Here is a 27467-nt window from a genome sequence, read left to right on the forward strand (position 1 = left end):
GGTGGTATTCAGAATGGTCAATGTTTCACTAAAAAGAGCTTTTTTTTTCTATTCTTATGATTTAAGCATTTTTACCTAGGCCTAATTTAAGGAATGCTGCATTAGTAAACTTAACTGAAAATTAAAAGTGAAAAATTGCTTCTGACTAAACCATGAGAACAGGACGAGACACCAGGTTTACCCATTAAAAGCCAAATTTGAAGCTGAGTTCACAAACATAGACTTTATATAATGACAAACACATGGAATAGTAGAGTTGAAACACTCTGAATTATACAGAAAACAATTGCATGCCATAATTCAGGAGCATACGGGCTGAATTTAAGGGGTAGCAGCCAGAGGGAAATGTGTGGGATCTATTTAGCTGTATAAACTAAGTGGAACAAATGTATTTCCTCATAAGTATTTCTTTTTTGACTGATATGTCACCAGGGCCACCTAATTATAAGCAGTAGACTTTGAACTCGGACTTCAGAAATTGTGGCTGACCCTGCTGTGGTTAAGACAATCCACTTCAAACCTTGAGACAGCTGTCAAAAATCAATCAATTCGGAAGAATTGAATCTTCACAAAAAGAGTTGTGATGGCGGAGTGGTATAACCTATGTGATGGAAGAGGGGGGACAATGTGAAATAAAAGCTTTTAACAAACTAATCCTATTGTTTTTCCCATTTTAGTAATCAACATGCAGAAGTAAGAGTTAGAAAATAACACATCCTGGCGCGTAATATTATTTTCTCACATTGCTTTCCTATTTGCAGTTTAATGAGCAAATCATAAATCTCTGAAATTCTATTTAATTTCAATTAAGGGTGTGCAACACCTTGCTCCAGCCACAGACTTTTATAAGAAGTTTGCTTTGGACTGCTCGGGCCAGCAGGTGGCCGTGGATTTATTTCTACTGAGTGGACAGTATAGCGACATGGCTTCACTTGGTAAGAAAGCAGTTTTCATTTCCATTAAGTTACTTCTATAATATACCTGATAAGTCAATAAAGAAATTCTGTTCTTTTGAACCAAAGCGATTCAATAGTTTTTTTAAAAAAAAATTTCTATGATCTCAGGCCCTGCAACAGATGATTGGACTGTATAATTGAAGTTATCATATACAAAAATTATGTACAGCTGTTTAAAAATACTATTGACTTAAAGAAAAGTAGAGAATTTAATTTATTGAAGAAGCCGTGAGATTGCATGTTAAAACTCAATTCACCAGAAGTAGTCAATGAATTTGTTACAATTTAAAACCATAGTCATGGAAAAGAAACAGAAAGAACTGTGGATGTTGTACATCTGAAACAAAAACGGAAATTCCTGGAAAAGCACAGCAGATCTGGCAACATCTGTGGAAAGAAATCAGGTAACAGATGCTGCTAGACCTGAGCTTTTCCAACAAGCTCTGTTTTTGTCTCAGTCAGAGAAAAGATGTTGTTTGTTACTGGGAGCACATATGAACACGTAACATGGTTAAATAACAAGCTCCCAAGTAAAATCTGGTATTAAAGCCGAAGTTTTTTACAAATTAATCTCCATCTGCGCATTAATGGCTGTTTTTAACCATATAGGCATCATTTGATTAAACTCTAATGAAGTTCTTGTTCTACAGTAACAGGGTCTGCATTCTCTCCACCCAAGGGGGTGCCTTTCTCTCCAATTCCTTTCTCTGAAATTAGGGCTTTGCACAATTTGGGGTAGTTGCTGTTCGTGTATGCTGGAGAAATTGTAAGGATTGGGAGAGTGGCCATTAATGTTTATGGCAGTGAAAATGGTTATTTTGCAAATTCCAAAATGGGGATTTAAAGCATAGCTCTGTCACCTGCCATTCAATACAAGTTCAAAAGCTGGAATGCACCTCTGTTCTGTGTGTATTACTTGATTAGGAGCCAATGAGTGAACTACTTAATATTAGGCATTCTTATTATTGAAACAGACATATTATAAACCTGATGGCGCTTTGGAGAGCTGGTGAAACCCAAATGTAAAATCCTGTATACAATGTTAATTGCTTCAATGCAGGCTGTTTGGCATTTATGTAATCCAGTACATTACTAAAATATATTTCACACCATGAATTCCTGTTATCATTTTTGTGAATAAAAATGATAATAAATTTTATAATTTAAAAATAAATTGATTGTATAACTTAATATACAAAAGTATAAAAAATACAGAAGTAAGTTGAGTTAAAATTTGAGTCACTAAATAACTATAGAATAAAGCACAATCAATATTCTGTATTTATTCTTGTATAAATCTCCTATATAACAATATCCTAGGGGCTAAATTTGCTACTGCTCTTCTGGGTGGGGGGAATAGGTGTTATTAAACTAATGCTGCAGAGGGGTGGGAATCTGAATTTTAATTCCAGTGTCCAGGAGGTTGAGGGTAGTGAGGTCAGGGATGGATTTGCAAGGTCGCAAGAGGGCACCGGCAGTCAGGGTGTTAGTTTGAAATGTGTGTGTTTCAATGCCAGAAGCACCTGGAATAAGGTCGGTGAATTTTCAGCATGTGTTGGTTCCTGGGATTTCAATGTGGAAGCCATTTCAGAGACATTGCTAGAGGATGGACAAGAATGGTTGTTGCAGTTTCTGGGATTTAGATGTTTTAGTAAGAACAGAGAAGGTGGTAAAAGGGTAGGGGATGTGTGACCTTTTTAATCAAGGATAGTATTACAGCAGCTGAGAGAATGTTTGAAGACTTATCCACTGAGGTAGTTGGGGCTGAGGTAAGAAACAAAAGGAGAGGTCATCTTGTAGAGAGTTTTATATAGGCCTCAGAATCATTCCAGGGATGTGGAGGAGAGAATAGCAAAGATGATTGTTATGGGAAGTTGTTATGGGAGACTTTAACTTCCCCAATATTGACTTGGAATACTATAGTTCAAGTAGTTTAGATGGATCAGTTTTTGTTCAGTGTGTGCAGGATGGTTTTCTGATACAGTCTGTAGACAGGCCAACAAGGGGAGATGCCATATTGGATTTGGTACTGAGGCATGAACCTGGCCAGGTGTTAGATTTGGAGATAGGTGAGCACTTTGGCAATAGTGACCACAATTTGGTTATGTTTACAACAGCAATGGGCAGGGATAGGTATATACCGCAGGGAAAGAGGTCTAACTGGGGGAATAGGCAATTATGATGCAATTATGATGCGATTAGGCAAGATTTAGGATACATAGGATGGGGAAGGAAACTGCAGGGGATGGACACACTTGAAATGTGGAGCATCTTCAAGGAACAGCTACTGCAGGTCCTTGATAAATATATACCTGTTAAGCAGGGAGGTAGTTGTCAAGAGAGGGAGCCATGGTTTGCTAAAGAAGTTGAAGCTCTTGTCAAGAGGAAGAAGAAGGCTTATGTAAGGATGAGGCATGAAGGCTCAGTTAGGGGGCTTGAGAGTTATAAGTTGGCCAGGAAAGATCTCAAGAATGAGCTAAGAAGAGCCAGGACCGAACATGAGAAGCTGTTGGCAGATAGGATCAAGGCCTTCTGTTGGCATATCAGGAATAAAAGAATGACTCGGATAAGATTAGGGCCAATCAAAGAGAGTAGTGGAAAGTTGTGTGTGGAATCTGAGGATATAGGGGAAGCACTTAATGAATACTTTCCATCAGTACTGACGTTAGAATAAGGCAATGTTAGTGAGGATACAAAGATGCAGGCTACCAGATTAGATGGGATTGAGCTTGACAAAGAGGAGGTTTTTAGCAATCTTGGAAGGTCTGAAAATAGATAAGTCCCCTGAGCCGGATGCAATTTATCCTCTGATTCTCTGGGAAGCCAGGGAGGAGATCACAGAGCCTTTGGCTTTGATCTTTATGTCATCATTGTCAACAGGAGTAGTGCCAGAAGGCTGGAGGATAGCAAATGTTGCTCTCTTGTTTAAGAAGAGTATGGACAGCCCTGGTAATTATAGGCCAATGAGCCTTACTCCAGTTGTGGGTAAGGTGTTGGAAAAAGTTATGAGAGATAGGATTTATAATAATCTGGAAAGGAATAATTTGATGAGAGATAGTCAACATGGTTTTGTGAAGGGTAGGCCGTGCCCTAACTAACCTAATTGAGTTCTTCGAGAGGGTGACATAACAAGTGGTTGAAGGCAAAGCGGTTGATGTGGCGCAAATGGACTTCAGTAAGGCATTTGATAAGGTTCCACACAGTGGGCTATTGTCCAAAATATGGAGTTCCAGGATTGAAGGTGATGTCACTATTTGGATCAGAAATTGGCTAGCTGAAAGAAGGCAGAGGGTGATGATTGATGGGAAATGTTCATCCTGGAGCTCAGTTACCAGTGGTGTGCCGCAAGGATCTGTTTTGGGGCCACTGCTGTTTGACATTTTTATAAAAGATCTGGATGTGGGCATAGAAGGATGGGTTAGTAAATTTGCGGATTACACTAAGATAGGCAGAGTTGTGGATAGTGCTGAAGGATGTTGTGGGTTCCAGAGGGACTTAGATAAGATGCAGAGTTGGGCTGAGAAGTGGCAAATGGAGTTTAATGCGGAAAGTGTGAGATAGTTCACTTCAGAAGAAAAACAGGAATACAGAGTGCTGGGCTAATGGTAAAATTCTTGGCAGTGTAGATGAACAGAGAGTTCTGTGCCCTGATGCATAAATCCCTGAAAGTTGCCACTCAGGTTGGTAGGGTTGTTAAGAAGGCATATGGTGTGTTGGCATCTATTTATAGGGGGATTGAGTTTCAGAGCCACAAGGTCATACTTCAGCTGTACAAGACACTGGTAAGGCCGCACCTGGATTATTGTGTGCAGTTCTGGGAAGGATGTGGAAGCTTTGGAAAAGGTTCAGAGGAGATTTATTGGGATGTTGACTGGTATAGAAGAAAGGTCTTGCGGGGAACGGCTGAGGGAACTGAGGCTGTTTTTGTTGGAGAGAAGGTTGAGAGGTGACTTAATCAAGACGTATAAGATAATCAGAGGGCTGGATAGCATGGACAGGGAGAGCCTTTTATCTCAGATGGTGAAGGCTAACACGAGGGGACATAGCTTTAAATAGAGGGGTGATAGATTTAGGTCAGATGTTAGGGGTAGTTTCTTCCCTTGGAGAGTAGTAGGGACATGAAACAGCCTGCCTGCAGCAGGTTCTAGACTCACTGACGTTAAGGGCATTTAAATGGGCATTGGACATACATAAGGATAATAATGGAACGGTGTAGGTTAGATGGACATCAGCTTATTTTCACAGGTCAGCGCAACATCGAGGGCCGAAGAACCTGTACTGTGCTGTAACGTTCTATGTTCTAAATCTTATTTATTCTTTCTTCTGGTAACTCGCTATTTGTTAATGCCCTTGCCTTTAAGTACATTGTGTTTCAGAAACTGTACCTAAGCAAATCAATTTAATGTGATAGAAAATTGCTGAAGAATTTGGTTGCAAAAGATTTTAGATTTGAGGAGCCTAAGCATTTTCTACAGGTTTTGCTTGCCTACTCGTAGTAGGTTTGCATGCAGTAAGAAAATGCTCTACTCTTTGAAGTGTAATATCTTAGAAATCGCTTTCTTTTCTAGTAGCAGCCCTCAAAAGATTCATGCTTTTGTGGTTTATGGGAAGGATTATGTTTTTTATTTCGACTTAATAACTCTGCTAATGCATAGAACATTTATGTTTATATTCTGTATGTAATGGTGCACAAACATCACTGTTTGCTGAAAAGGTAAATCCTCTCTCTATCCTTCATAATGTGGAGACAGTAGTGTAGTGGTACTGTAATTGGACTAGTAATCCAGTGATCTCGGGCTAATGCTCTGGCAGCGAACAGAATTTGCACACAGTTAATAAATTAATTGTTAAATTAATAAACAAAATAACTAACAGTGACCATGGCAACTGCCATCAATTGTCATAAGACCCTGACTGGTTCACTGAAGTCTTTCTATGAAAATTAATTAAACATTTTACCCAGCTTGGCCTAAACGAGACTCCAGACTCTCATCAATGTGGCTGACTCTGAGTTGCCTTCCACAATTACCTAGCAAGTCACTCAATTTAAGGACAATTAGGCATGAACAACAAGTGTCAGTAATGTTCACATCCCAGGAAAGAATAAAGATTTTAAAAGTCCAAAACAGAATCCTGAATTAAAAAGAGCAAAGATAAAGGCACAAGAAAATGTAAAGGAAAGAAAACAAATACTACCTTGAAGTAATATAGAAGAAAAATGGAGTAAAAATAAACATAATGAAGACTACCAAAATAATTAAATTTTGACTAAATTTTAACTAAAATAAGAATTGCAAAAAATAATGTTTAGACAACTAAAAAAAAAAGCAGGGCTTAATTTCTAACGAGTTTCATTAATTAGTTATTTTATGCCTTTCAAAAATATTTGTGTTGATATCACATGCACACACTAATGTCCAATGCTTCTGAACACTCGCAGTAATTGATTTCTCACCAAATGACTGTTTTTGCAAAAGACTTTGCACATTTTGCAACAAGTGACTATTAGCAAAGTTTACATCTATTTTATGATAAATGTGATGTTTTCACAGCTTGTATGGCAAAATACTCTGCTGGATCAGTCTTCTATTATCCATCATTCCATCACATTCACAATCCTGCTCAGGTAGAGAAGTTTCAGAAAGACTTCAAACGGTATCTCATTAGAAAAATTGGATTTGAGGCGGTTATGAGGATACGTTGTACTAAAGGTAATGTTTCATCCTGTGTATGAATCTTTGATAGTTTTATGGACCGTGCATGTACTTGTTAAAGAGTGCTGCATGAGCATGTTTTGCTTTGCACTTCAAAAAATAATAAAAGGCTTGCATTTATGTAATGCCTTCCATGATCACAAAATGTCCCAATGTACTTTACGATCAAAGTATTTTTGAAGATTAGTTATGATTGAGAAACTTTGAAACTAATTCATATGCAATTTTTTTTTAATGAAGCAGTGCAAAAGTAAACGGATAATCTATGTCTGTTGTTGTTGATTGTGGAACCGATACTGGCCAGGACAAACTCACCTTAAATATTAATGATTATTAACCACAATCCATAAAAACCCATTGACATGTCTTGCATTAGAGAAGGTCAACTTATTACGTAGCTTGAGGGGCACCACTCCAAATCAAGTGGGGAGCAAAGAATGTGGCCCTCGCTCAAGCTGCACATCAAGTACAAGGATTAAATCTATGCTGTAGAGAGAGTCAACATCACTCTGTAGCCAGCTAATCAGTGCATAATTCAATAGAGAACCAAGATCAATCTGAAAAATGGAGGAAATCTATAAAAAGGAACCAAGACCAGGAAGTGTGAGGATAAATGGCTCCTCCAGTTAATATTTCAGTCAAAAGATAGTGTGGTTTTTGGCTGTGCAGCACTTTGAGTGCTGAACTGAAATCTCACGCCAGATGCCTGAACTCCAATCTCTTGAGTGGCTCTGACACAATTAAGAGTGCTGTCAATTGATATGACCTCTTGGTACCAGAAATCAGTAGAATGAGGGGTGCACTAGAAGTTTCCCCAGCTGGAATTGAGAATCTGAGCCAGAGGAAGTGGGGATGGTACAAGAATACAAACCTCTCGGGTCTCTTGATCACTTTCCAGAGCAGAGAGCGCGTTGACTAAAATGGCAGTTGATCTGAATTTATTCTCACATGACTGGATTACATTTTGGGCTGAAATATAGAAGATGAATTCTGCCAGCTATGTAGATTCCAAACTATTTGTGTTGTATCTCAGTTTAGCTTGTTTGTAGCTGTACAGTTCTGAGCCAGAAGGTCGCCAGCTCAAGCCTCATTTGAGCATTGCTGATAAGATAGTAGTGAGTATATTTTGCATTGTTAGAAATGTCAGTAGTCAGGTAAAATACTTAATGAAGTCTGCACATGCCTTAATATTTTTTGTAGGCTTTAGAAGTTAAATTTTGTTATATTACAAATTCCAGGAATTCTTCCAATCTTCAAGCCCATGTTGCTCTGTCAAGCCACACCACCAAAAGTGTGTTCACTGATCATTCATTTTGTGGCTGCCTGTGGGAATTATTTTGGGGTTAAAGTGACCATTGGTCTTTTCTGCACAGCAATACTGCCTTTAAAGTATCTGTGCTTCAAGGTTTTTCCAAGTAATGTAATAGATGCTTTGCAACTGAATTTTTTTCTTCACTTGTTAGTATCAACAATTTCACTTTCCCTCTGGATATTGATCTAACGAGTTCAAGAAACGTGAAAAATATGACATTAAACAGTTTTTCAAAAGTAAGTGTCTTCTGGGCAAAACAGGAAGTCAGTCAATATTCAAGTAATTATTCATCCCCCAAATAGTTGTACTTATCTCTTTATCTACGTGTTAGTTAAGCATACTAAAACAAAATTAATACTCGAATCAACCTTAAGATGTTTCAGTACTTTGTAGATGTACTGTACTTGTATAATTAATACAAGTTCCCACAGACAGCAAATTCTGTGATTGTTCAGTTGAAAGAAATCAAAGTTTAAAGATAATTGCAATTTTTTGTTTTGTGTTAAATATAAGTGAAAGCATTACAGTGCCTACATAGTAATGATTCGTATCTACAGGTCTTTCCATTCATACTTTCCATGGAAACTTCTTTGTACGTTCCACTGATCTGTTGTCCCTTGCCAACATAAATCCTGACTCAGGATTCACTGTACAAATGTCCATTGACGAAAATCTGGTCAACACGTCCATTGTATGTTTTCAGGCTGCTTTACTTTACACTTCAAGTAAAGGTAGGGGAATGTCTTATTTTTTAAAAACAAATCAATGTATGTGTTTTCACATTTCTTAATGTAGTTCAAGAAAACAGTTCTGTATTTCCACATATAGCTATTTCATTATTATTTTTATTAATAAAATGTACAAAATCTGGTGGTATGTTATGTTTAACTAAAATGATAACTATTCTTAGGTATTTGCTTGTGTAAAAATTCATCTTATCTTAGTTGAGAAGAATTGTTAATTGAGACTCAGGTACTGTACAATATTTATTGCAAGAAAGGTAAATGTGCTTTTTAAGTTTTGTAAATCCTGAGTGATGCAAACAATGCAAACTGTCAGCAAACACGAAAATTGTTTTCCAAATGCCATGGTAGCTTTTGTAAAGCTGAAAAGTGAGTACTGTACTGTGTTTGAGCTAGGTTATTTTAAAGATGAGTACTCTCAAATATTGAGATTCAGGTTTTAACAAAATCGCTGAAAATCTAGAGAACAAACGATTATTGAAGGTGCAGTGCCTCATTTACTTTAAAAGTGGTTTCATGTACGGTGTTACCATTAACCTTTGAAGGAACCTCTATTCAGGGCAATTTTGCAAGCATGCAAGTTCAATTTTGAAGTTTTTGTATGCTGTAAGTTAGGTTATGGTTGTATGTTATGTTCATCAGTTGAGACATGGTGAAGCAACAACACTGTTCCCAATTATGTTGAAGTTGACACAGACCAAACTTAACCATTGTTAACTGTAGCTCACACGTATTCCAATGCACTCTGAATATCCCTCAGACCTAGGCTTTGCTGAACAAATCTAAACTTCCTCTTGAATTGTTGCTTCATCCTTTCAGAGAGTGACACTGATCACTTTTTTCATTTGGTGTAAACAATGAGACTCTTTTGTTTATTCCCCCCATGCTATCTTTCGTAGTGCAAGTGTATGACTATATCGATATTCAAAAATCTTTAATACAGTAACCAGATGAATCTATATTGCTTCTTCTTTTGCCCATTATTGACAACAGGCCAAAGTGATCTTCATTCCGTAACACAAACCTGTCAGAAATTAGAAAATAACTTATTTACAAAATAACTTCCAAAAAGTGCCAACAAGGATTGTGTCAAAATCTGCTAAAACATGCTTGGAAAGCAGTATTGCATGAGTCTACAATATTGTAGAAAATTTTACCTGTGTTCTATAATATCAGTAGTAGTAAGCTACTGCTTGCTTGATTATTCAAAACGACCCAGTAAATAAGATGGCCCCTTTTCTCGGGCCCTCCACCACTCGACGCAAGGTAGTAAGGTACTCCTTTTACCTTTGCTATTTCATCCAAGATAAGTGGATACACATAAGGCTTCTGACTTCCATTTCTTACAAAATAAGTGCATATGTATTCAAAAACTTAATTGTGAGAAAAGAATGTTCAAAACAAGTGACTTTAATATTTGTTTATTTTTGTAGGCGAGCGTCGGATTCGAGTGCATACTTTGTGTCTGCCTATTGTGAAATCTGTGCCTGATGTTTATGCGGGAGCAGATGTGCAGGCAATTACTTGTCTTTTAGCTACTATGGGTAAGTGGCAAGTCTACAATGGGCTGAGGAGTGGCAGATGATGTTTAATTTATAATCTTAGATAATCTTCACTGTTGACTGTGCCAGCAATTTTGTTCCTCTAATGTACCATGGTGATGACTTAGCTCATTTTTGACAGTTGTGTTGTGTACTTATCCTTTACAATGGGGCTGGTGATACTGCTTCAAACTCCAGTCTGTTGGTGCAGCAAGCATCAGAACGAGGTTCCCCATCCTTACTGGATTAGAGCTTCTTCAAGGTGGAATACAAACTCTGCTTATTTCTACACACATAATATAGCCTGACTTTGTCTTGTCTCAGCTAATTTGGTACTAACATCTTCATTTACTCTACTATCTCTGGGCTTGGCTATTTCAACATAGGGTAAAAACAATGACTGCAGATGCTGGAAAGCAAATACTGGATTAGTGGTGCTGGAAAAGCACAGCAGTTCAGGCAGCATCCAACGAGCAGTGAAATCGACGTATCGGGCAAAAGCCCTTCATCAGGAATCCTGATTAGCCTTAGAATTAGAGGGGGTCATTTCAGAACAGAAATCCGGAGACATTTCTTCAGCCAGAGAGTGGTGGGCCTGTGGAATTCATTGCCACGGAGTGCAGTGGAAGCCAGGACGCTAAATGTCTTCAAGGCCGAGATTGATAGATTCTTGTTGTCTAGAGGAATTAAGGACTACGAGGAGAACGCTGGTAAGTGGAGCAGAAATGCGCATCAGCCATGCTTGAATGGCGGAGTGGACTCGATGGGCCGAATGGCCTTACTTCCACTCCTATGTCTTATGGTCTTATGGTCTAATCCATCTTCTGTAACTTTGAGCTCATCCAAAACTGTGCTGCCTTTATCTTAACTCTAACCAACTCCAGTTTCCCTTCCATCCCCATACTGATTGGCCTACATCTGGAAAATAGCATTTTGATGTTAAAGTTCCTCACTATCTGTTTCGTTTGGAATTCTCGTTGCCTGATGCTGTTAATTGATGATTAATCACTTTCGACTCTTGGGGAGGGGTTTATGGAAACAAGTTTGAGTCCACAGGAAGTTGCTACCAGCGGTTAAGACTTCATAACAATGCAGAGTGCTGAATTCAGTGTGATTGTATTTTATCTTGATAGTGAGGGCTTAAAGTTGATTTTGAACCTGAGTGTATCCTGTGGAAAGCTTGTATGTCCAATGTAGTATGGGGTTATGTCGATAAATCAACAGCACAATTTGACACTAAGCCACATTAGAACCAGTGACCGAAAAAAAAGTAGGTTTTAAGTACATTTTGAAGGCATAGAGAAGCAAAGAGGTTGAGCAAGGATAGTTCAAGGCTGAGTCCTTGGCTTTCTGAGGCATGGAAAAGTGAAGAAAATAAAGGACACTTAAAAGGTTAGAATTAAAGGAATGTAGACATCTAGGAGGGTGATGGTGCTGGAAAATATTAGAGGTACATTAGATTGATGCTGTAGAGGGATTTGAAAACAAGGATGAGAATTTTAAAATCACACCTAGAAATCACTGCAGACCAATAAGCACTTGGGCATTTGGTAAACAGGACTTGGTATGCATTAGGGTATTGGATGGGCAGAGTTTTGTATGAATTCAGATTTAAGGATGCTGTTCAGGAGAGATTTGGGATAGTTAAGGATTGAATTAACAAAGATATGGATTAGGCTGTCAGCAAGAAATAATCTGCAAAATGTGTAGATTTTTACCTTAAAAATAGTGTAAATTTTTCTTCTTTCAAAATCTAGTATTCCCACTTTTTTTGAAAGATGGAGTTATTAAAAAAAAGGTCCTTGCTAATATGTAAGATACGCAAGATTGACAGTGCCAAGATTTTTTTCCTCATCTACTTCTTACTGTCGCATCACTGATTTCATTCACCTTTAACCTTTAAAGGTATTAGGTGCCTTTTGAAGCTATATGGCGTAAGTAATCTTTTGGGTCTTAATCTGTCGCCTGTTTTTTTTTCCTCAGCGGTTGATCGATCAGTTTCCTCAAGTTTATCTGATGCCAGAGATGCCTTGGTAAATGCTGTAGTGGATTCCTTATCTGCTTTTCGTTCCACCGTTTCTAACCTCCAGCGATCCGTGTTAGTCGCTCCCAACTCCCTCAGGCTGTTTGCTCTTTATATTCTGGCTCTTCTGAAGCAGGTACTTTTTTTTAAATAAAAAAAAGACTAAAATATTTTCAATGACTGATGAATTTATAAAGCAGAGATATACTCCGAATGCGTCTGGATGGACCATACAATTTTTCCATCCAAGCAGAGGCTTTTGGGGGAGGCAGTGGACTAGACTGTTAAGCCAGAGGCCCAAGTAATGTTCTGGAGACCTAAATTCAAACCCTGCAATACCCAATGATGGAATTTGAATAGAATTTTTAAAAATCTGGATTTAAGAGGCTAGTAATGACCATGAAACTGTTGTCAATTGTCAGGAAAATTCTCTGGTTCACTAATGTCTTAGGAAAGGAATTCTGCCCTCCTTACATGGTCTGACCTACATGTGACTCTTAACCACCCTTTGAGCAATTAGAGATGAACAATAAAGGCTGGCTTAGCCTGCAATGCCTGCAACCCATGATTCGTAGAATCCCTACAGTGTGGAGGCAGGCCCTTCAGCTCAACAAGTCCATATCAACCCTTCAAAGAGTAACCCAGACCCATTCCCCTGTCCTATTACTTTACATTTCCCCTAACGAATGCACCTAACTTACACATGAACATTATGGGTAATTTAGCACAGTCAGTTCACCTAACCTGCACATCTTTGGTCTGTGGGAGGAAAGCGGAGCACTCAGAGGAAACCCATGCAGGCAAGGGGAGTATGTGCAAACTCCACACAGAAAGTTGCCCAAGGCTAGAATTGAATCTGGGTCCCTGGTGCTCTGAGGCAGCAGTGCTAACCACTGAGCCACCGTACCGCCCCTGTTGAATTTTTCAAAAAGTATAATATATACTGTTTTCATTAACAATATTAAGTTTAAAAATGCATGTTCAGAACAGTTGCCACACTTCAAACCACCAGCAATAACTTTAAATATTGTATGAACTGCTCTGGAAAATTTATCATTGCTGGTTGCTCAAACTGTTCCTTTAGATGACTGTTATGTCATGACCCCAGCATTCTCTTCAGGAGACACTGATATGTTGAAGATCTACCCTGTAGTGCTATTACCCAGTTTTAGGACATAAAGAGCAACAGCTCTAGACTCCAAGCTTCTTGCAGTGTTCTAGGTTATCAGGATGCTGTAAACTGTTTGTACATTTGTATGTTACAAAATTTATGAATTTTTTGAGTTTGAATGTGCTGTAATTATTGATCTGTACAGCACAATTAATATCTTATTGAACCCTTGCTTTACAGCAAGCATTCAGAACAGGCACCAGCACTCGATTGGATGAAAGGATGTTTGCCATGTGTGAGATGAAGACACAGCCGTTAGTTCATCTGATGCTTACAATTCATCCCAGCTTGTACAGAATAGACAATCTATCTGATGAGGTTAGCGATCATAGCATTACTAAATATATTCATATTCAAATTAATTGTTGTTTTAAGAAAGTTAAGATTTTTTGATTACAAATGCAAAATGTAAACCACAGACCCCTAAAACGTAACCCTTTCCTTTCCCACAGTTGATACCAGACCTGCTGAGTAATTCCAGTATTTTCTCTTTTTATTATATATTGTAAATTTTATCGTGCTCTTGGGTACCTTGACTGGAATTTTGCCAGTCCTTTGCTAGTGAGCTGGGAGGTAGGAAGGCTGGTACCTCTTTCCACTGTTTCTTTTTCTCTCTCGTTCGCTCTTGCTTGTTCTCACTTTCTCCCACCTTAGCTATGGCCACTGGTAGTGGTGGTGGTTTTTCTCTGCCTGCCCTCTGATTGGACCTTAATTTGATGGCAGTCCCTGCAGCGGCCACTTGTTTGGCTGGCAGCAGCAGTACAACTCTCTGGGTTCCACCACTGGCAGATGCAGTCATTCCTCCTCCTTGTGGCTTTGGAGGTGGGTCTTCAGCGTCCTGCATAAAATTCAGCCACTTGTATTGATGACAGGTGCTGGTTCATTTGAGAAGAGGAAAATATATTCAATTATCCTTTTGCCTGAATGCTGAGTTAGTCATTGAATTTCTTCACTGAACATTCCAGTCATGGGCTAAGAAAATGGTCGTGAGGCACAAATATAATTTGACTGTAATTAACCGGATATCTTTCCTGAACATCTACTCATGTAAAAAATTAGGCTGATGAAGTAATGTTCTGCACTCAAACAGGAAATAAGCCTCAAACAAAGGACAAAAGAGCATTTGGATGCAGGCTAGTTCCAAGAAAGAACAAATTTTATTATTCTTCCTTAATGAGATGCTACAGATTGTTAGCATGCTGTGACCGAGGAGGAATGATTACACTTGCTTTTAAAAGTATTAGAAAGATAGGATGCCAAGCGTCCAGATTTTGTTTGTGTCCCTTCTGTGTTTGGAATACCTCCCATTAATGTGGAGAGCTTATGTAAGTGAAAAATATTCTTATGACTATGTGGAAGACTGACTAGTAACTATAACTCTTCAATATTGTCGGCAATTTCTATTATTGGGCTCTCTATCTACATAAATTTTCTCTGCCAAATAAATGAAAATTGATTTTTTTTCGAGCACATTAACTTCTAATATGTGCTGATAAAATTTGATATTGGTGAATTTAATAATTTCAAAATATTTTTAAATGGATATAGCTATCTGATCTACTTAATGGCAACCATTTAAAGAAGCATTTTACTTGAATGTCCTGGTAAGTACGGAGCTACTAAGTTGATGAGTCTTGGCATCCACCAAAGGGCTGATTAAGTCGCCAATTGTTGTCACCTTACAAGCTACGGTATGAACTAATTTTGTTTACCTTCCCACCCACGTGCCTGCGAGAGACTAATCTCGTCAATTGCTTCATTATTTACCTGATTCCTCCAAGTCCTGATCCTTTGGCTATCATCTGGCACTTCCTCTCTGCCTCGCCATCCAGACTTTTTGCTCACTTGTGAGCAAGGCCTTAGCCATTCTTGTGCTCGTTGAAGGTGTTTGGAACAATATTATGGTTTTATAATAAATCTGGCTGAGGGATGATGACACCTTCTCCCCCTAATGAAACGTTTCACCACTTATTCTGGCTTATCCATCATAGTGGTGTGACTGCTTATCACCAAGGCTCACTTTGGTCTGTTACCATATTCCTTTAGTATTTCCTCCTCCGTTGAAGATCTTGCCTTGTTCGCCTATCTAATCTCTCATTTAAAACCTCACTGTCTGTTGCCCACCCAAGTACCATTAAAGAATTTCTCGCTTGGATATCTTCACTGCTTTTCTCTCTGATTCTCTTTATTGAGAGACTTCTCATCCTCTGTGATTTAAACCATCATCTCAACTCATTTTCTCTCTCTCTCTCCCACTGTTGTCTCAGTTCACTGCCCTGTATCCGCTCGAATATATTTCCCCTGTCGTAGTCATGCTTACCCCCTTGACCTGACTATCTCATGTGGCCTCACAATTCCCTTGAGTAAATCACAGCTTAGGCTAGCTGTGATCATTTGCTTTCGATACTTACAATATAGTTCATTGCTGTCCGCTAAATTTACTTTGTTGTCCTCCCACACCTACTTCCTTCAATGACACCCCGAGATGTTTTAACAAAAAAAGCTCCCAGTTCATTTACAACTGCACTTCAAATTCTTGCTGTCTTCCCTTGGTTATTTCTACAGCTGCTAATCTGCTTAACCATACCCTCAATTTCACCTTTGATTCCATACTGTCTATTGAAACTCACTCCCACCTTAGCCATTCCCCAGTAAGATCCTCATCTCAGTTTCTTGAAGTGTAGTAGATGCAAACCACTACCAGAATTATTTGTACCTCCTAATGCAGTATCAGGCCCTGCCATCATTTCCTAAATCTGCTCACTATTCCAGGGACCACACTGAAATGCAACAATAATGCCCGGCTTCTTTTCTCATCTGCACACAGTATTGTTAAACTCCACTTCCCTAACTTCCAACATTACCTCCCACAACAGCAATGAGCCTTTGGATTTCTTTGTCACTAAAACTGCAGTCACCTCATCACCACTTCCCTGCCCCTTGCCACTTGCCAATAATTCCTCTAACCTCCACCTCCCTCTCCAAATAAAATGTTGAACATTAAGAGTTTCTCCAGTTTCTGTCCTATCTCCCCTCATGCTGTCTCTGAGACTATCTGCTCAGTGAACACTAATCCCTTTCAACTGCTAACCACGTACCTTCCCTTCCTGGCGTCCTTGCTATATCTTCACGGATAGTGGTGTCCTGTGCTTCATGTTTGCTGTGTTTACCCATCCCCTAACAATCAACCAGTCACTTCTCTTCCTCTCTCCACCTGCCATTCTTGCAAACAACCATCACATGTCTAACGATTGTTCTCTCCAAACTGATGCTCATCTTCCCCAAGTCCCATCAGTTTTAAACCTCTGACAATAAGGCCCTGTCTCAGTATTGAGACTCTGACTATAAGGCAGTAGCTGATAGCCAGAGTGTCAGTCTGAGGCAGTGCCTTGTATTCAGAGAGTCAGTCCTGAGGGACTGCCTCATTGTGAGAAGGTCTGTCCTGATGGAGTGCCTACTTAAGGGAGTCAGAGTTGAGGATGTGCTTCACAATTAGATGGTCACAGGACCAAAATCAAGCCAACTGTTATCAAAGTTTAGAAATGAAATTCTTTGTGACTGTAGCAAAGGTGAACATTACCTCCTCATCCTTCTCAACCTGCCTTTTGACACAGTTAAGCACTCCATCCTTCTTTAACTCCTCTTCACTGTGGTTTTGTTCTTGGAATAGTTTCTCTGCTCACTTCTGCAATGTTATCCCTCATGTTCCCTAAAGATCTATCCTTGTTTCTTGCACATTGTCCATTTGATTACAGCACCTTGATGACTTCATTTGAAAGCATGTCAGTTTCAACATATCGAGCAGTGACATCCAGCTTTACCCTTCCACCACCTCTCTTGACTTGTAGAGACACTGGAGGGGATATTAATTAGCAGCTGAAGTTCCCTCCAATCATAAATATTTGAAAGGTTACCCCATTGGTCTTCAATCCCTGCCAAAAACTTCATTCCTAATCACTGACTTCCTCCCTCTCCCTGGCAACTGCCTGAAACTTGACCAGATTGTTTGCAACCTTGGTATCATATATGATCTTCACCATCACTAAATCCTCTCCACGTTCCAACCATCATGCCAGCCCAACCCTGCATTAGTTCATCTGCTAAAACCCTCAATTTACTTCTTTGTTCGACTTGCCAAATGAAACACAACAGCGACCAACCTCCAAGATTATCCCCTCTGTAAACATAAGGTCTGTCAAAGTTCTGCAGACTTTGTCCTAACTTACAGTAAATCCTGTTCACCCGTCAGATCTCTGTTCACTGACCTATGCCAGCACCCAGTGAAACAAAATGTTTATTTTAGGCCTTATTGTTCTTTTTAAATGTCGTTGTGACCTGCACATTCTCTATCTTTGCAGTACTGTTCTTTCCTACGACTCTGAGACGGCCACACTGCTCCAATTCACAATTGCCTTAATTCCAGCTTTCCCAGTTCTGGTCTACCCTCCCCAAGCCTTTCCTCTTTTAAGATGCTCCTCAAAGCCTATCTATTTGACCAAGCTTTGAATGATCTTTTCTAATATCCATTTATGTTTCTTTAGTCAATCTGTTTGATTAAACCTACAAACCGTTTCTGGATATTTTACCGTGATAGTCATTATATCAATACAGGTTATTGTTAATATATATCTCCCACTTTAATCTTCCTTTGTTTAAAATAAATTGTTCTTTTTCTACCTAATGTAAATTTTATATGATTTGAGTCACATGCTGTTATGAATCAAACTCAAACTTTCTTTTATTGTAAAACTTGGTCATTTCTGCCAGATCTGTGTTTTATACAGTTTTATCTATGGATGTCATTATAAATTTCTCTCCATACCCCCTCATACTTTTATAATATTAAAGTAAATTTAATCAAGACATGCATTCATAAAATTTGGTTTGTTGTGAGGGTGTTGCAGTGTTTTTAATTTTACTGTGAAATTTAATATTTAGATATTGCTAATCAGGGCCTAAAAAGGGAAATTATACTTGTCCAGGATTCAACTGTTAGAAAAAATAACATTTTGTGATTCCATGTGGACCATGTACTTACACGACCCATTTATTGCTTCTTCAGTTTATATATCGACACCATAGTCTGTTTGAAAACTCTACAGTAAACCTAAAAGATGATGTGTGCTTTCGACAAATGGACTCAATTATTATACTGTTGATGGCTGGGATTTATTTGACTTTAGGACAGCAATTTTCTTCGGTTTTACTGATGAATAATGAATTACTTTGTGTTTCTGGAAGGGTTCCATCGTTGTCGGTGACAAAACAATTCCTCAGCCTCCTATTCTGCACCTTTCTATAGAGAAACTGTCAAAAGAGGGTGCTTTCTTGATGGACTGTGGTTCTGTAAGTAGCTTTTTCATTTGAAAGTTCTAAGTCTGAGTATGGTTCTTGTGTAGTGGGTGTATTTTCTGAAAACTTTGTGATGTTTGTCCTTTGCATAATGGAGTGAGAAGAATCTTGTTTCTCTTTGGTATTCTAACACTTTGTAGATTTTGGTCGCATATATATCCAACTCTGTGTTCAAAGCCTATTATTTCATGATGGATAATTGATCAATCAGTAAAGGGTAACTATCCATCATGAATATTAGGTACATTTCCTTGAATAATTGATTTTATCCTGTTTTTCTTTTATGACCAAGACCTTCATGGGCAATTTTCCACATTGTTGTAGCAGATTTGAAGCAAATTGGATTGCAATGCAGCTGCTCCTGGAACACAAGTCTTTAGTGCTACTGCTGGGGTGTTGTTGAGCCCTAGAGCCTTTGTTGTATCCAGTACACTCAGCAGTTTCATGATCAAATTGACTGAAGGCTAGAAATACATTGAGAACCTCAGGAGGAGGCCCAAGTGGATTATCCATTCAATACCTCTGGCTAAAAATCACTTCAAATGTTTCAGCCTTGTCTTCTGTACATTAGTTCTCGTATACCCCCATTGAGGATCATTTGTGGAGTCTGTGTTTGATTTTGTATCACCATTCACAACTGGATGGAGGAGATGCTGGCGAGCTTTGAATTGATATGTTGTTTGTGGGTTCTTTATTCAGTTTATATATTCGATATATTGCAGTTAACGTGTTGCTGTGTAATACTAAATAGCAATCTTATTCAAAATTTAACATCCAGGTATGGAGGTTGGATTTTCTGTGGAATGGCAATCTGCCACTCTAGGCCTTTTCACAAAAGAGGGGATTTCACAATTCTGAGAGGAGGTTCCAATCAAAAATATGGAGTCTTATTTCCAATCTAGGCGAAAGTGAGAACTGCAGATGCTAGAGATTAGAGTCGAGAGCGTGGTGCTGGAAAAGCGCAGCAGGTCAGGCAGCATCTGAGGAGCAGGAGAATTGATGTTTCAGACAATAGCCCTTCATCAGGAAAGGGCTTTTGCCTGAAACGTCGACTTTGCTGCTCCTCTAATGCTGCCTGACCTGTGTTTTTCCAGCACCACGCTCTCGACTCTACCTGTTCTTTGTAGTGCTGAATGATCAGAGGAAGGCAATCGAAGCCCCCTTTTTCACAGCTGCTGTATTCTGAAATGTAGATATCCTGGGCAGCCAATTTGATAGCCGCATTTAAACCATAAGTACACAAGCTAGGACAGTGTGAGGTAGGGTGTCAGCTGGGGAGGTCACTGAGCCATCGATGCCATTAGCAGCGTTAAAATTTCACCTCAGGAAATAGGAATCCATGTAATTTGAGCCTTCGAGAAGTTTTAAACAGTACAGAAATCTGAAGTTGAATAAATAAGAAATAACCCTGGTTTTACTTATACAATTTTTCCATAATCTTTGAATAAATGTTAATGTCACAAACTTACTTCAGGTTAAGTCTTGGGTTTTGTTGCTGACAGATGCTTTTCAAACACCAGCACGTGAAATTGATCTTCAGAGGTGATATAAAACAGGAGCAAATAATTATTTATCATGTTTCATGCTCCAGGTACTTATGTTTTCCATTGGTTTGTATTTAGGTTTACAGGTCGTGTGAAGGTAGCAATAATGAATGGGTGTTAATTTGTTTGTAGGTGATGTACCTCTGGGTTGGTAAAAGCTGCAACAACAATTTTATTAGTGAAGTGCTTGGATTCCCTAACTATGCTTCTATACCGCAAAATATGGTAAGTTCAATTCTAGACAATAAAATTAATCCATTACTCTAATTGTTTAGATTAGATTCCCTACAGTGTGAAAACAGGCCCTTCGGCCCAACAAGTCCACACCGACCCTCTGAAGAGTAAACCCCTACTCGCTACTAATGCACCTATCACTATGGGCAATTTAACATGGCCAATTCACCTAACCTGCACATCTTTGGACTGTGGGAGGAAACCGGAGCACCCGGAGGAAACCCACGCAGACACAGGGAGAATGTGCAAACTCCACACAGGCAGTCACCCGAGGCTGGATTCAAAGCCAAGTCCCTGGCGCTGCGAGGCAGCAGGACTAACCACTGAGCCACCATGTCACCTTCTCATTGCTTTAAATTATATATATCTCTTGCCTTCGAATGGTGGAAGTGAGCTGCTATATTCATGAAGTGTTTTAAAATGCAACAATCAATGGTGTCATTACAGCTCTCACTTGTATTACATTTACTGAAAGTTTAATTTTATGATTAGTTTTCATCTTCTAGTGGTTTCATTTTCTTCTGTGCAACAGAAGAAAATGAAATTACTAAGCTGACCACAAGGTGGTGTGACTGTGTGGTTTCAGCAACATCTCCTTCAGAAAGAAAGCACTTGGCCCTCTGCTGTTCATCTGCTCTCAATGATACACCTAAGATTGTAATCTTAATGACAAAAATGTTATCACATGCTTTAACAAAATCTTTTTGGAAGTTTAAATATAATGTTGAATATATCTCTCATAGCCTATCAATGTGACAAAGCTGAGAGAATTTGTGAGAAGTTTTGAAGGTCGGGTGCTCGTTGTTGTGGTTCTGTTCGCCGAGCTGGGAATTTGTGTTGCAGACGTTTCGTCCCCTGTCTAGGTGACATTCTCAGTGCTTGGGAGCCTCCTGTGAAGCGCTTCTGTGATCTTTCCTCAGTCACAGTCACAGTCACAGCTGGAACTGACAACCGGAAGCAGCAGGTACAAACCACTATAAATGCCGGAGGAAAGATCACAGAAGCGCTTCACAGGAGGCTCCCAAGCACGGAGGATGTCATGTAGACAGGGGACGAAACGTCTGCAACACAAATTCCCAGCTCGGCGAACAGAACCACAACAAAGCTGAGAGAGCTCAAAAAGTAATCATAGAATCCCTACAGTTCAGGAAGCAGGCCATTCAACCTGCTGAGTCCACACTGACCCTCTGAAGAGCATTCCACCCACACCCACACATAGAACTGGAATTTCTGGTTTCCTCACTCTCAAATTCAAAGCTAGAACCATTCTCATTATATACTTGGTGTCAGTTGTGGTTCAGTAGTAACTCTGAGTCAGAAGGTCAAAGAGTTAATCCTGCTCTGGAGACTTGAATGTTAAGTGTAGGCTGGCACTTTGTTGCAGTGTTGAGGAAGTACTGCACTGTTGGAGATTCCATCTTTTGGGAGATTAAACAAGAGCCCCATTTGGCCTCTCAACTGGATGTTAAAGAAAAGCAAGGGAGTTCTCTTCAGGCTCCTTGCTCATATTTATCCCTCAATAGACATGTAAAACAGTGTAAAACTTATTGATATTGGGGCCTTGCTGACTTTTTGAATTGACTGCAGTATTTCCTATACGTATTACAATAGTACCTATGCCTCAAAAGTGATTCATTGTATATGAAATTTCTATGGATTAACTTTCTTCTTCTTTTCTTTTTTTCATAACCATAACACTCTTCCTTAAATTTGGTGGAAAAAAGACTCACCTACCCGAATTAAATACAACTTTATCTCAAAGAACAAATAATTTTATTTCTTGGCTTCGAGACAACAGACCATTCTTATCGATTATTTACATTGTGAAGTAAGTACTTGCTATTATTTTCATTTAAAGGCCTTCCTTTGTAACTGTGCAAAACAAGTTCACATGCTTCATAGGGTTATATCAGATTGAGAAAATCCTTATGCCAATTCTTCCTTCCAAAATGACATGATTGTTATTTCTGTATTACAGCATCTGGCTGTCTCTGAAATTAATCTGGTGCCCTACATTTATCCATACTTCAGAGCAGTTAATACTCATAGATATTTTTTCATTTTCCTACTTAGCAAAGTTTGTTCGAGCCATGAAATGTACAATTTAGAAAATTGTTTGCCGTTGGTCAGCTCCATTACGATCTCTTTGTGAGGTCTTGACTTACCTTATCATAAGCTGCAATAAGTCTTACTTAATGTAGTTTATGAATTTGATTTAAGTTGCACTGAAGCTGTAATTCCAGCTCATGTTACAGGTTTCAGGACTAAAGTAATGTTTCATGTAATTTACAACATTGCCTGTAATTCTTTCAGATGATAAAACATTTCTTAGAAAATTTCAACTGCAGCACCATTATAAAAGTGTGAAAAAATGAACTTTGTTTTCAGTTGCTAAACAAGTTGTGATAATTTTATCATACGTTTGTCTCATGGTGTTTTTTTCAATCTCAACAGTGATGATAGCCCAATGAAAGTGAACTTTTACCAGAAGTTAGTGGAGGACAGAACCGAATCTGCGTTGTCATATTATGAATTCCTTCTCCACATTCAGCAGCAGATCTCCAAGTAACAGCAATTATAGTTTGTGCGTTGGACTTGATCGGTTTGAAGGGAGAATTGAGGCAGCACAGTCGTCAGAAACAAATGTGCATTTATCTTGGAGGATGGATTTCTGATGAGGTACAATATGGATATCGTCAACAATGTTTCAGTCCTGACAACGGTTTTACACTGGTAGGAATATGAAAAGCTGGTTAGAAAAATTTGCAACCCTGCAGAATAAATTCCTGAAGTTACTATGCTGTAATGTATATTTTCTGCTCTAAAATACAGTGAAATAAAAATGCCAGTGTACTGATAGAATGCTAATAATGGCATTAAAGAATGGGCCTGATTGTTTTATTCTAGATAGAGCAGGAGCTTAGAGGCCTTGTTACTGAATACAAATAGAATGGATTTATTTATTACCATGTATAAGCCCGGGTTATTCACTATTTTGTTAAAACTTTTTGATCTAATTAATTTTTCTGTGTGTCATGTATCAGTGTACATGTTGATTTTTCACTGGTATTGGGTAGAGGTGATGACTGTACACGCTTATGCAGGTAGGAATTTGTATTGAATTGTTAGCAAATACAGTCTGTATTAAAGTAAAAGCAAAGGTCATTGCAGGGCTGTTGAATGTGGTTTAGAGATGCACATTATAAAATTCAGTGTGTACATAGAAAGTTTAACTAACTTTGTAAGTAATGTACAAATAAAGTATCATTCTAACTTTAGGTTCTATTAAAAATGAAAGAATAAACTGTATGCAACAGCGTTGAATGTTTTTGTGATCAAATTCCTCCTGCCTCACTCAGGCCACTTGAGGCTAGCAAGGATTTAAATGCAGGTATTCTGTGCCATCTTCCAATTTAACTGGCAAAGACTATAATTGTTTAAAAAAAAAACACTCATTATATCTCATTGTAATTCTGTTTTGCATATTTTCATGCAATTAATTTCTGACCAGCTATTGATTAAAAGAGCTCTGCCGGATTTTTAATTTTGTTTTATTGGTGGTGCATCTGTGTATACTTATTTATCTTTCAAACAAAACTTGTCTGACTAGGGCTTACGTAATGAACAGGCCATTTTAATTGCATGGCTTCATAACCTCCTTACTGTGCCTGGTTAAAATCTAGAGAAAACAAAAATGTGTGCAACAGCTCTCTAACTGACTAAATGTTCAGGATATCCAGGTGGAAGAGGAGCAGGCTTACAACACAGCTTTAGTAATAAATAAATTCCTGAACCTCAGCAAACTTTAACTTCTGGTGTTTCCTGCTACCTAAAACATTCAAAATATCAAGCCCAGAATCTATCCCATATGTAATGTTTATAACTATTTTAGAAAAACTAGCAAAGTGCACAATCTTCCAGCTGTTTCACATCTATGAGCTAAACTGTTAGCAACAAGTTGGTACTGTAAGTCTAAAATGAAATGGATTTGTGATGAACTTGAACCCTAAATTCTGGTGGTCAAACTTCGTCTGTCCGTGAATAGAGAGAATCTTGGTGTAAATTGACAATACAAAATGACAAGAAGAGGTGTAAATTCAAGGGCTTAACTTCTCAATCACTTTTTTAAATTAGAAGTAGTGTGTTGAGTGAGCTGGCTGGTTGTCCATTAATGGAGCTTCAGATGTCCAGAATTGGGCAACATAATGAGACAAAATACACCAGTACAGTCAAGATGGAGACCTGAGAGTGATAATGGAAACAAAATCCAGCGTTTGTATTTGGTCCAAATAATGTTTATGAACATTGGAATTTTTATTACTTCTGTGTTCTTTATATCCTATTGGATATGTTCCTGTACTACCACCTTTTTATATGATGCTAGTGTTTGCTTGTTCCTCTCGAGTGACATTCTGATGCTGGTTATTTTAATGGTTTGCTGTTGTTAGGTATTTATCTAGAGCTGCATTCTTTAAAAGACATTTTAGAATCAGCTGAGTCGACTTTGTGTCTTTCTGAATTGCATTGACCACCATTTTGAGATGCCCAGCAGACTTAATTTTGACACACTCGTGATCCTGGTGAGATCAATAAACAAAAAGCAATGAACTTGCCAAAAGACAGGATTGCACTTTTTATAACCGTTAGTTTGTTAATTAAATCAAAGTAAACATGAAGTAACATGAAAATTCTACTCAGTAGAAAATATAAGTCACACTTCATGTTGCCAATGAAAGAAAGACAGCTCTCATAGATTTACTTATGTCTTATATGCTAAAAACATTGTATTCAGCTACAACATCCATCAAAGCTATCTCTTCTTCAGGTAAATTGCCAGTTCCTTTATTTTGAGAGTTAAGACGCCAAATCGCATTCAACAGCTTTACTGTAACTGGTTTCAACAGTATGATCTCTATGGATTTAGCTTTTCTTGATCAACTGAACAGTGCTGCAATTGACTTTTCCTTAAAGTCAACCATGAGCTCCAATAGAGAAATTATTGTAAGTCTTTTTTATTTTGTCTAGTTTGTGTTTCCTTCACAACCTAAAATCAAAAACCTGAAGTCACAGCCATCCCCAGTCTTTGATCCTCTTTTCATTAGAGGCCAACTTTTAACCAAAAATGCCATTCAGACCAGAAATACTACATCAGACATTTAGAGAGAGGTAGTGGTATAATGATATCGTCACTGGGCGAGTAAACCAGAGGCCCAGCGATTGGTCTGGGCACCTGAGATAAAATACCTTGGTACATGCTGGAGTTTGAATTCAATAAATTGAATGTGTCTGTGTACAGCTACGGTTTAAAATGTAAGATCAGGGACAGCCTAAAATATTTCTTTGACCAAGTTACCTTGCTAGGAACCTCAAAAATGTTCCATCTGGCACCTCAAGTGGGGAATGCAACCCTACTGATCACACTAGCTCTACAGTTATTTAACTCTTGAGAACTGCACCGTTGCTCAAGATTTCAATCTCCACTCAGGATGTCTACTGTAGTTCCAATGGCAGCAGTGGCCAAGACTGCAGAGTCCAGAACTAGGTAAGTGTGTCTGTGAAGATGGAGAGGGAGCAACTGTTAAATGGATAGGAGGAAACCTGGATGGTGGTCCAGGACTTGGAAGCAATTTCTAACACTTACCAGGGTCCCATCCAACCTAAATACGAATGCAGTTTTTTTCTATGACTGTATTCTGGTAAATTTCCACAAAAACAATTCCACAACTCATTGGAATGTATTGTTACCACTAATATATTTATAATACATCCTACATATTGCTTTACAAAGCTATTTGTTGCACTCACCATGCACGATGGATTGTGTCCATTTCGAGATTTTAACGTCGCTCGTCGACAAGTAAAATACCCCTATCCAGCGAAACCACCGCCAGAAGATCTAAAAGGGGACGGTAAAAGAAAATAAAATAATTAAAATGACATTGTGAAGCAGAATTTCAGCGAGGCAAGGAATGAGCTGAAGTTATTAACCGATAGACAAAGTTACCACTCATCCCCTGTTGCGTGGAGCGTGCCTTTAATTATTAACACCTAACATTACCCACCACCAATTAACCTAAGTGAGCTAAAACAATACAACTTTATTAATAAAATTTTAAAATTTAAATCTAAATTAAAATCAAACTATTTAAAATACTACAAAAATTATTAAAATATTATTAAAACAACTAAAAGAAGATTTAAATCTATACTATTAAAAGAAAAAATACGTCGATCGGAGCTATTACGAGTCCATAAAAATTCGGTAAAGCTCGAGGGTCAAAGATAAAGTCAGGCTTGTGATGTTTCGTGCAAATGATTTAAATCTTGCAATCCCGAGGGCTGTCATCAATTCAGAGTTCTTCTCATACCACTTCCCTCGGGCTCCCATCACAAACCCATAAAAAGACAATTTTCCTCTACCAGTGAGGTCCATTATCTCTTTATCCAAATGTTCATACTTCTTTATCTTTTCCTCCCAAGCCGATTCGAGAGAATTTAATTGAAGATCTGATCTTATAGTTACATCAACCACCACGATCTGTTGTTCCTTCTTCAAGATTAAGTCTGGTATCCAGAGTTTCCCAGACACATCTTTAATTCGTGGCTCCACATATATAGTCCACCCGTTTTTCTTAACAAATTTAACCAGCTCCTCTGCTATCCTATTGTAGAACATAGAACATAGAACAATACAGCACAGAAGAGGCCCTTCGGCCCACGATGTTGTGCCGAACTTCTATCCTAGATTAAGCACCCATCCATGTACCTATCCAAATGCCGCTTAAAGGTCACCAATGAATCTGACTCTACCACTCCCTCGGGCAGCGCATTCCATGCCCCCACCACTCTCTGGGTAAAGAACCCACCCCTGACATCT

At 38.6% G+C, this 27467-nt stretch overlaps 1 protein-coding gene across 5 annotated transcripts in view; it reads left to right on the plus strand.

Annotated features, from left to right (window-relative positions):
• Positions 1–23899, plus strand: part of LOC140482401 (protein transport protein Sec24B-like) — a 115769-nt gene extending 91870 nt beyond the window's left edge. For all 5 annotated transcript variants that reach the window (XM_072579913.1, XM_072580076.1, XM_072580119.1 and 2 more), the window contains 10 exons: positions 812–935; positions 6509–6667; positions 8540–8713; positions 10159–10269; positions 12250–12425; positions 13641–13778; positions 18702–18806; positions 20489–20581; positions 22315–22418; positions 23045–23899. In XM_072579913.1, the coding sequence (XP_072436014.1) occupies positions 812–935; positions 6509–6667; positions 8540–8713; positions 10159–10269; positions 12250–12425; positions 13641–13778; positions 18702–18806; positions 20489–20581; positions 22315–22418; positions 23045–23159 (1299 nt within the window). In that variant the 3' untranslated portion in view covers positions 23160–23899. The remainder of the gene's footprint in view (positions 1–811; positions 936–6508; positions 6668–8539; positions 8714–10158; positions 10270–12249; positions 12426–13640; positions 13779–18701; positions 18807–20488; positions 20582–22314; positions 22419–23044) is intronic.
• The last annotated feature ends 3568 nt before the right edge of the window (positions 23900–27467 follow it).

Source organism: Chiloscyllium punctatum, chromosome 1 (genome assembly GCF_047496795.1).
Source record: "Chiloscyllium punctatum isolate Juve2018m chromosome 1, sChiPun1.3, whole genome shotgun sequence".
Classification (NCBI taxonomy): Eukaryota; Metazoa; Chordata; class Chondrichthyes; order Orectolobiformes; family Hemiscylliidae; genus Chiloscyllium; species Chiloscyllium punctatum.